This window comes from Scyliorhinus torazame, chromosome 14 (assembly GCF_047496885.1).
Source record: "Scyliorhinus torazame isolate Kashiwa2021f chromosome 14, sScyTor2.1, whole genome shotgun sequence".
Taxonomy (NCBI): Eukaryota; Metazoa; Chordata; class Chondrichthyes; order Carcharhiniformes; family Scyliorhinidae; genus Scyliorhinus; species Scyliorhinus torazame.
The window spans coordinates 202401592-202412442 of NC_092720.1; the positions used below are offsets into that span (position 1 = coordinate 202401592).

At 49.3% G+C, this 10851-nt stretch overlaps 1 protein-coding gene across 1 annotated transcript; it reads left to right on the forward strand.

Annotated features, from left to right (window-relative positions):
- The first annotated feature begins 233 nt into the window (after positions 1 to 233).
- Positions 234 to 10035, forward strand: LOC140390354 (nuclear factor 7, ovary-like). The gene is made up of 5 exons (XM_072475430.1): positions 234 to 662; positions 1253 to 1450; positions 4173 to 4195; positions 4290 to 4402; positions 9256 to 10035. The coding sequence occupies exons 1-5, from the start codon at positions 315 to 317 to the stop codon at positions 9816 to 9818; spliced, it is 1245 nt and encodes a 414-aa protein (XP_072331531.1). The 5' UTR covers positions 234 to 314; the 3' UTR covers positions 9819 to 10035.
- The last annotated feature ends 816 nt before the right edge of the window (positions 10036 to 10851 follow it).

The window sequence follows — 10851 nt, forward strand, 5'->3', positions numbered from 1 at the left end:
AGCCCCCAAACCCCTCCCAACTCAGCCCCCAAACCCCTCCCAACCCAGCCCCCAAACCCCACCCAACTCAGCCCCCAAACCCCACCCAACTCAGCCCCCCTGAACCCCACCCGACTCAGTGCCCCCCACTCCCCCCCAAACTCAGACTCCCCCACCACCCCTCCCACCTAACCCCCCTTACCCCCACCAACTTTCTGTCAATGAGGAGTTGGATCTGGGGGAATTCTACCTGTGGCTCAGGGTGTGGCCCCCGCAGCGGTGGCCGGGCTGTGAACCCCACCCTTCCTCAGCAAAGCGAAAGTGAGAGTGAGAAAATGCGCAGCAGCAGCCGGCCTGAAATGGAGGAAAGGAAACACTTGGAGAACCTGACCAAGGAGGTCTCATGCTCCATCTGCCTGGACTTTCTGGAGGAGCCCGTCTCCCTGGACTGCGGGCATGGCTTCTGCCGAGCCTGCATTTTGGGCTTCTGGCTGGGGGGCGACAGCTCTTGCCCCGAGTGTCGGCTCCTGTCGCCGGGGAAGGCGCTGAGGCCAAACAGGCAGATGGCGAATATCGTGAGCACGGTGCGGTCCCTGACTCTGGCCTGGCAAGGAAGAGGAGGAGAGACTGTCGAGAAGCTGAGTGTGTCCTTCCCGACCAGCCCCAACACTGGGCACATCAAGGTGGGGGGGGGGGGGGGGGCATCTTCCTTCACCGTTCCCGCCAGTAATTGTTCAGCAGCCCACTGGGTGTGGGCTTTATTTTTTGTTGAACATATCTCTGCCAATGCCAAATGACTCATTCACGAGACGAGAGGTGGCTAGGCCGTGATAAATTGCCCTCAGCTTTCAAAAATGTTAGATGGGGCTACTGGTTTATGGGATAGGGTGGTTTCGGTACCGTGATCTTTCCATGGGCTGGTTCAGATTCGATGGGCCGAATGGCCTCCTGCACTGTAAATTCTATGATCTGACGCAGCTCGCCACCACCTTACAAAGGGCAACAAATGCTGGCCTAACAAGCGGCACCCACATACCATCAATAAAATGCACGAAGAAAATTAAACAAATAATGCCCTCAATTTTCTCTTTGATATTTTATCCCTGGTATCTTTATTTAACTCAAAAATGTCTCCGCTCATTCAACTACATCAGAGGTTGGAAACTGGAATTTTTCCAGCTTGCTTCCGAATTAATAATTGGAATTAATCTTCTGTTATGGATACTCGTCTCCTGTCAAAGGGAGTACAATGCAGTCTTGTTATTTTCTGCAGAGGAAGGCGAAGAAGCTGACACATCGTTTCGAAGGGGAATTTGCTGAATTGCACCAGATTCTTAATGAAGAAGAACAGGAGATGAAGAGAAGACTCAACCGGAGAGAGCAAGAAATGCTGTCCAGAGGGAGGAGCGGAGCCAGAACGACTGCTGAGATGAATCTTTCCTTCGGCCAAGTGATGTGGAATTTTCTGCAGGTACTTCTTGAACCCCCCTGCAGCTGCTGTTTCAACCATTATAAGGGTAACACTCTTGCTCGTCAAGCCGATAAATAAAGGCACCCCTCATTTAGAATGTGGAGATTTCATTCATTTTATTGAGACAAATCTCTCCCAATTTTGGGGAATTATGAAAATGAAGATTAAAGAGAGCTACGTCTGTTTTGGCCTCCCAGTGTAATTATAGAAATATTCACTTATTTTCCATTGGGGCTAGATATTTTGACTCAGAATATGTTCAAATAATTGCAGCCTTGAAGGGGTATAATGCAGAGAAGCATGGTGAGGTAGAGGAAGAGTGATGTTGCTTTGTAACTAACTACCTGAAACCCGATAATGGTCACAGGGCAGCAGGCGTGTGTTGTCCATTTCTAATTGCACTTAAACTGACTGGCTCCCGAGAGCGTATCAGGGGACCGCTAAGAGAGAATGTGGACGAGATAATAATCTTTATTTTTTTTAAATAAATTTAGAATGCCCAATTATCTTCTTCCAATTAAGGGGCAATTTAGCGTGGCCAATCCACCTACCCTGCACATCTTTTTGGGTTGTGGGGGTGAGACCCACGCAAACACGGGAAGAATGTGCAAACTCCACACGGACAGTGACCCGGGGCGGGATCGAACCTGGGACCTCGGCGCCGTGAGGCAGCAGGGCTAACCCACTGCGCAACGGTGCTTCCCCGATAATAATCTTTATTAATAATAATCTTTATTGTCACAATAGGCTTACATAAACTCTGCATTGAAGTTACTGTGTAAAGTCCCTAGTCGCCACATTCCGGCGCCTGTTCGGGTACACTGAGGGAGAATTCAGAATGTCCAATTCACCTAACAAGCACGACTTTTGGGACTTGTGGGAGGAAACCGGAGCACCCGGAGGAAACCCACGCAGACACGGGGAGAATGTGCAGTCTCCGCACAGAAAGTGACCCAAGCGGGAATCGAACCTAGGACCCTGGTGCTGTGAAGCAACAGTGCTAACCACGGTGCTACTGTGCCGAGAGAGCAAATCTGGGGCCGAGAAAGAGAATGTGGGGAGAGCGAGAAAGTGGGAAGAGAGAATTTCGGGAGAGAGAGAGAGGATGTGGGGGAGAGAGAATGGGAGAATATGGGGGAGAAAGAGAGAATGTGGGGAGAGAGGGAGAATGTGGGGAGAGAGAGGGAGAATGTGGGGGAGAGAGAATGTGGGGGAGAGAGAGCATGTGGGGGGGAGAGAGAATGTGGGGAAGAGAGAGAATGTGGGGCGGAGAGAGAGAGAATGTGGGGGAGAGAATGTGGGGGAGAGAGAATGTGGGGGCAAGAGAGAGGGAGAATGTGGGGGAGAGAGAGAATGTGTGAGATAGATGGAGAGAGAGAATGTGGGTGAGAGAGAGAGAGAATCTGGAGGAGAGAGAGAATGTGGGGGCGAGAGAATGTGGGGGGAGAGAGAATGTGGGGGAGAGAGAGGATGTGGGAGAGAGAGAGAATGTGGGGAAGAGAGAGAGGATGTGGGAGAGAGGGAAAATGTGGGGGAGAGAGAATGTGAGTAAGAGGGACAATGTGGGGGAGAGAGTGAATGTGGGGGAGAAAGAGAATGTAAGTAAGAGTGACAATGTGGGGGAGAGATGGGGGAATTGGGGGGGAGAGGAATGTGGGGGGGAAGAGAGAGAACAAATCTGGGAGAGAGAGAGAATGTGGGGGAGAGAGAGAATGTGGGAGATAGATGGAGAGACAGAATGTGGGGGAGAGAGAATGTGGGGGAGAGAGAATGTGGGGAGAGAGTGAATGTGGGGGAGAGAGAATGGGAGAGAGAGAGTGAATGATGGGGAGAGAGAGAATGTGTGAGGGAGAGCGAGAATGTGGGGGGGAGAGAGAATGTGGGGGAGAGGAAGAATGTGAGTAAGAGGGACAATGTGGGGGAGAGTGGGGGAATGTGGGGGAGAGAGAAAATGTGGGGGAGAGGGAGAATGTGGGGGAGAAAGAGAATGTGGGTGAGAGAGGGAGAATGTGGGTAAGAGGGACAATGTGGGGGAGAGTGTGGGAATGTGGGGGAGAGAGGAGAAATGTGGGGAGAGGGGGGAATGTGTGAGGGAGAGGGGGAATGTGGGAGGGAAGAGAGAACAAATCTGGGAGAGAGAGAATGTGGGGTGAGAGAATGTGGGGGAGAGAGGGAGAATGTGGGGAAGAGGGAGAATGTGGGGAAGAAACAGGGAGAATGTGGGGGAGAGGGAGAATGAAGGGGAGAATGTGGGGGAGAGAGGGAGAATGTGGGGGAGAGAGAGGGAGAATGTGGGGAGAGGGAGAATGAAGGAGAGAATGTGGGGGAGAGAGGAAGAATGTGGGGAGAGAGAGGGAGAATGTGGGGGAGAGGGAGAATGTGGGGGAGAAAGAGGGAGAATGTGGGGGAGAGAGGGAGAATGTGGGGGAGAGAGGGAGAATATGGGGGAGAGGGACAATGTGGGGGAGAGAGAGAATGTGGGGGAGAGAGGGAGAATGTGGGTAAGAGGGACAATGTGGGGGAGAGAGAGAATGAATGTGGGGGAGAGAGCGAATGTGGGACATGCCCGGGATAGGAACCTTCAATGCGCAGTATGTAGGGTTGGCAAAATAGCAGGATATCAAAATAGCGAAAATTACAGCAGGTTTCCCTTTAATATCAAACTGAAAACTACAGTCAATATTTGCAACGTGAATTGATATTTTATACTTTTTTATTTCAGGAGGTGAAAGTACTTATTGGTGGGTAAGTAATTCCCTATTTCGTTAGTTGATTCTTCTGTCTCGCATTGTAAGAGTTGAGCAGTGTTGATCTCTAATTATTAATCATTTTTTTGAAGGTGCAATGAAAGCAGACAAGAAAGTGAATCTCCTGTGAATACGCTGATTGGTGAATTTGGAGGTCCCCTTCAATACATCGTATGGAGGCAGATGAGGAAATCAATCAAACCAGGTAGACACCAATTGCTGATCAAAATCTATGCCAATCTCAACAGGCCATTTTAAATTCCTTCAATCGTACTTACGAAAATGTGATACTGCGCTTCAGAATCTTGGGCCAGGATTTTCCGGAGGGCGGGAATTTCCTGCCCGCCTTCCAAAGAGTCGGTAGGGTACGCAACCCTGCCAACTCTCCCTGCCCCGCAGACATTTCATGCTTGAATGAATGTCGGCCATCTGGCTTCAGGCGGGACCTGGGGCCCCTCGCTCGAGAGGAAGTCCGACCTTGGAGCGTTGCCAGCTCCAACCTGATTGGCAGATAGGTCTCTCGTCACCGCAGCGACGGGAGCTCCGGTGGACAGAAGGTGAAGTGCATGTAGGTGGGAGAACCGAGTCTTGGAACTGGACGGAAAGGTAATGCCTTCGGGGGTCGGAGGTTGGAGAGTGCAGGGAAGGCCTGGGGTCAAGGAAAGTGGGCAACTGGGTGTCAAGAGAGAGGCGGAATGGGTGTGGTGAATGAGGCCCAGCAGCCACCGGACCCAGAAAATTGAGGCCATAAGAACATAAGAACTAGGAGCAGGAGTAGGCCACCATGCCCCTCGAGCCTGCTCCACCATTCAATGAGATCATGGCTGATCTTTTGTGGACTCAGCTCCACTTTCCGGCCCGAACACCATAACCCTTAATCCCTTTATTCTTCAAAAAACGATCTATCTTTATCTTAAAAACATTTAATGAATGAGCCTCTACTGCTTCACTGGGCAAGGAATTCCATAGATTCACAACCCTTTGGGTGAAGAAGTTCCTCCTAAACTCAGTCCTAAATCTACTTCCCCTTATTTTGAGGCTATGCCCCCCAGTTCTGCTTTAACCCGCCAGTGGAAACAACCTGCCCGCATCTATCCAATCTATTTCCTTCATAATTTAATATCAAACCAAAAACTACAATCATCTACTAAATGGATAACCTCACATTTGTCAACATTGTATTCCATCTGCCAGACCCTAGCCCATTCACTTAGCCTATCCAAATCCCTCTGCAGACTTCCAGTATCCTCTGCACTTTTTGCTTTACCACTTATCTTAGTGTCGTCTGCAAACTTGGACACATTGCCCTTGGTCCCCAACTCCAAATCATCTACGTAAATTGTGAACAGTTGTGGGCCCAACACTGATCCCTGAGGGACACCACTAGCTACTGATTGCCATGTGGGAAAAGGTCCTTGTGTGGCCAGTAAAGGTGGCAGTTGAGGTAAGGGCCAGCCTTGAGGTACGAGTCCTTGTCCGTCCCAGCATAAAAATGCTGCAAAGTTGGGGGTGGCTGGGCGGGAAATCACTCAGCAGAAAGCCTGTTCCTTCTATTTCATACCACCCTCTTGCCAGACAATCCGCTGGCAGGGGAGCCTGAAATTCAGGCCTTAATCCCAGTTTTAAAATATCATTTAATTCCGAATGATTTGTTGAACTCAACCCGGTTTCACCTGGCAAGAATACAAGGGGCTGGTTTAGCACAGTGGGCTAAATAGCTGGCCTGTAATGCATAACAAGGCAGCAGCGCGGGTTCAATTCCCGTACCGGCCTCCCCGAACAGGTGCCGGAATGTGGCGACAAGGGGCTTTCCACAGTAACTTCATTTGTAGCCTACTTGTGACAATAAGCGATTTTCATTTCATTTCATTTTCATTTCACATTATCTTGGCTCAATTGAATGAGGTGAAGAGGTAAGTAGTAATCTTTGACCTGTACACATTATAGGTCGACTTTCGGACCAGAAATGGTCGACCGTTTAATACCAAAAGGGACAATTTTAATCAAACTTTCAGGAAACTGATTGGGTAGGGTGAAATTCAGATTTTGCATCGCGCCCAATCACGTGGGCAAGTTAAGTTGAAACGACCGTTGCCAGTAAGGGTCAGGTCGACCTGTCAGGAAGCTGGAAGGCGAGTTTATCTCCTGAGGCTGGGCACTAGAACAGTTGTGTTGGCACACCACACTTGCAGATATCTGCAAGGGCAGCACTGCGGCACAGTGGTTAGCACTGCGGCACAGTGGTTAGCACTGCTGCCTCACAGCGCCAAGGACCTGGGTTCAATTCCGACCTTGGGTGGCACTCTGCGCGGAGTCTGCCCGTTCTCCCCCGTGTCTGCGTGGGTTTCCTCCGGGTGCTCCGGTTTCCTCCCGCAGTCCAGAGATGTGCGGGTTAGGTGGGTTGGCTAAATTGCCCCTAGGTGGGGTTACGGGGATGGGGTGGGGTTTGGGCCTCGATAGGCTGCTCTTTCAGAGGGTCGGTGCAGACTCGAAGGGCCGAATGGCCCTATTCTGCACTGTAGGGATTCAATGATACTACGATATCTGACTTGGATCATACGAACATACAAACTAGGAGCAGGTGTAGGCCATTTGGCACATTTGAGTCTGCTCCGCCATTCAGTAACACCATGACTGGCCTTGATTGTTAACCTCAACCCCACATTGCTGCCCACCCCCCCCATAACCTTTCACCCCCTTGTTAATGAAGAATCTCTCTCCCTCCGCCTATTCCCAGGTTCTGCTTCCAGGAAGAAAATTCCAGAATCTCACAACCCTTTGAGAGAAAACAATTCCCTCATCTCCCCCTTAAACCGCTGGACCCTTATTTTAAACAGTGACCGCCCCCCCTAGTTCCAGATTCTCCCACAAGAGGAAACATCTTCTCCACATCCATCTTGTCACTACCCCTCAGGATTTTAAAGCATGTTGTTTTATTTCAGTGTGCCTTTTGTACATTACTTCATCGGTATAAATCTTTATAGTTTTGACCCATTTGAATCTGTGCCCCAAATCCACCCACCGCGTCATCAAATTGTAAAGTCTCTGAGCAGCTTTGCGTTTGCGTAAAACTACACAGATAATTAATGTCCAGAAGCACCCAAATGAGTGCTATTGTTTGAACCTGCGCAAGGTAGCCAGAGTAAAATGTAAGCAAAGGGGCAGCACGGTGGAACAGTGGGTTAGCCCTGCTGCCTCACGGCGCCGAGGTCCCAGGTTCGATCCCGGCTCTGGGTCACTGTCCGTGTGGAGTTTGCACAGTCTCCCCGTGTTTGCGTGGGTTTCGCTCCCACGACCCAGAGATGTGCTGGGTAGGTGGATCGGCCGTGCTAAATTGATCCTTAATTGGAAAAAATGAATTGGGTACTCTAAATTTATTTTTTAAAATGTAAATAAGGCCGCATTTGGAGTACTGTGTACAGTTTTGTCACCTTATTTGAGGAGGGATGTAGTTGCATTGGAGGCAGTTCTGAGGAGGTTCACTGGATTGATTCAAGAGATGAGGGGTTTGTCCTATGAAGAGAGACTGAGCAGTTTAGGTCCATACCCTCATGAGTTTAGAAGAATGAGAGGAGAGCTAATTGAGGTATAGAAGATTTCATAGAATTTACAGTGCAGAAGGAGGCCATTCAGCCCATCGAGTCTGCACCGGCTCTTGGAAAGAGCACCCTACCCAACCCCACACCCCCACCCTATATCCATAACCCAGTAACCCCACCGAACACTAAGGGCAATTTTGGACACTAAGGGGCAATTTATCATGGCCAATCCACCTAACCTGCACATCTTTGGACTTCTGGGAGGAAACCGGAGCACCCGGAGGAAACCCACGCACACACGGGGAGAAAGTGCAGACTCCGCACAGATAGTGACCCAAGCCGGGAATTGAACCTGGGACCCTGGAGCTGTGAAGCAATTGTGCTAACCACAATGCTACCGTGCCGCCCTGATGATAAACGGTAATGGCAAAATAGACATAGCGTGAATCCTTCCTCTTGTGGGGTATTCCAGAGCGAGAGGTCACAGTTTTAGGATAAGGGGTAGCTGATTCAAAACAGAGATGAGGAGAAATCACTTCTCTCAAAGCGTCGTGAATCTGTGGAATTCCCTGCCCCAGAGTGCAGTGGATACCGGGACATTGAGTAACCTTAAGGAGGAGGTGGACAGGTTTTTAATTAGTAATGGGTTAAAGGGTTATGGAGACCGGGCAGGAAAGTGGAGTTGAGGCCGAGATGAGATTAGCCATAAGACCATAAGACATAGGAGCGGAAGTAAGGCCATTCGGCCCATCGAGTCCACTCCACCTTTCAATCATGGCTGATTTCAACTCCATTTACCCGCTCTCTCTCCATAGCCCTTAATTCCTCGAGAAATCAAGAATTTATCAACTTCTGTCTCAAAGACACTCAACGTCCCGGCCTCCACCGCCCTCTGTGGCAATGAATTCCACAGACCCACCACTCTCTGGCTGAAGAAATTTCTCCTCATCTCTGTTCTAAAGTGACTCCCTTTTATTCTAAGGCTGTGCCCCCGGGTCCTAGTCGCCCCTGCTAATGGAAACAACTTCCCTACGTCCACCCTATCTAAGCCATCCATTATCTTGTAAGTTTCTATTAGATCTCCCCTCAACCTCCTAAACTCCAATGAATATAATCCCAGGATCCTCAGACGTTCATCGTATGTTAGGCCTACCATTCCTGGGATCATCCGTGTGAATCTCCGCTGGACCCGCTCCAGTGCCAGTATGTCCTTCCTGAGGTGTGGGGCCCAAAATTGCTCACAGTATTCTAAATGATCATGATCATATTGGATGGCGGAGTGGGCTTGAAGGGGCTGAATTGCCTACTCCTGCTCCTTGTTCTTAAGTTATCTAAATATTATTATCTCAACATATTCCAACTCAATGTACTGCACTGAGTACAATGTACAATACTGGACTCAAAATATCAACTCTTGTTACTCCCTCCACAGCACGTGTGGATGCTGGAATTCCATCTCAACGTGCTACAGCCTTTTGTACTTTACTTCAGCGGTACTAATGTTCTGGTTTCTTTACAGCATTGACCCATTTGAACCTGTGCGCCAAATCGGCGCACCCCAGCCTCACCTTGTCGGAAGGCATGACCAGGGTAAGAGTTGGTTATCTGCAGCAGAAACTCCCGGACAATCCGAGCCGGTTTCAGCATCGCCTCTGTGTGCTGGGATCGCAAGGGTTTACATCGGGGAGACACTACTGGGAGGTCGAGGTGGACCAGGGGGCCAAGTGGACGCTCGGGGTCGTGAGAGAGTCGGTACGCAGAGGAGAGTCCGAAGATCTGATCGCGAGAAATGGCTACTGGGTCGTCAGTCCTCACGTGGTCAATTGGCTGCAGTGGTTGCTGGGATTCTTTGCACAGAGGGAGAGAAACCTGCAGCAGGTAGATTACCTCGCACTTCAACTGAATCCAAAAAAGGTTGGCATTTATTTGGACTATGAGGGCGGGCAAGTTTCGTTTTACAATGCCGAGAACATGTCTCATTTATACACACACAAGGGGACAATGACCGGAAAACTGTTCGCTTTCTTTTCACCCGGAACCGCTCCAAATAATCAAATGAAGCTCCTGCGACTGTCGCTGTGAGGCCAACTTGTCTCGAGTTTTCTGGCAGCCATGTTGGTGAAGCATTAAAAAAAATAATTAAATTTAACATTCTTAATTTCGAGTCGCATTGCGGATCTTTTCTTTATATATGCAAAAACACAAAATAGAACGTATACTCCTGCATGTCATTGGAATTATTTTTTTAAAAAGGTAGTTGGCTTTAAACTATATTAAACGATTGCTGTTCTTGCGCTGACTGGGTGTCTCTGTCTGTTATTGAGTAGAAGACGGGAGGGGGTAAAGGTGCCATGAAAAGCCTTTGATTTCTTGGGGCCCCAATTTTGATGCAGACAAACCGTCGGGACTCTTAAAAGTTAAATTGAACACGTTCCAGAAACAAAAAAATATACAAGTAGAGCAACGTGGAGTGATTCATTTTGGTGGGAAGAATAGATCATAGAATCATAGAAGGAGGCCATTCAGCCCATCGAGTCTGCACCAGCTCTTGGAAAGAGCACCCTACCCAAGCCCACACCTCCACCCTATCCCCATAACCCAGTAACCCCACCCAACACTAAGGGCACTTTTGTACACTAATAGCAATTTAGCATGGCCAATCCACCTAACCTGCACATCTTTGGACTGTGGGAGGAAACCGGAGCATCTCAACTAGGTTATGAGCCCAGATAATAAAGCATATGAGGTCCAGGGCTTTAGAAGTAGAGGCATAGAGTACAAAAGACAGAAGTTACCATGAAACCTGTGCAAAAACCCACGGCTCTGGCCTTTCTCACCACCGCACTTTAAGGAAGAATGCGAAGGCATTAGAGGGACGTGCCGAATAGATTTGCGAGAATGGCTTCAGGGATGAGGGACTTCAGTTATGTAGCGAGATTAGAACAAAGAACAAAGAAAATTACAGCAAAGGAACAGGCCTTTCGGCCCTCCCAGCCTGCGCCGATCCAGATCCTTTATCTAAACCTGTCACCTATTTTCCAAGGATCTACTTCCCTCTGCTCCCTGCCCGTTCATATATCTGTCTCGGTACATCTTAAATGATGCTATCGTGCCC

Excerpts from the sequence above, each read along its gene's own strand:
- LOC140390354 (XM_072475430.1), top strand. The coding sequence starts at position 315 with ATGCGCAGCAGCAGCCGGCCTGAAATGGAGGAAAGGAAACACTTGGAG. Across the intron at positions 663-1,252 it reads CCAACACTGGGCACATCAAG|AGGAAGGCGAAGAAGCTGAC; the intron begins GTGGGGGGGGGG and ends TATTTTCTGCAG. Across the intron at positions 1,451-4,172 it reads TGATGTGGAATTTTCTGCAG|GAGGTGAAAGTACTTATTGG; the intron begins GTACTTCTTGAA and ends TTTTTATTTCAG.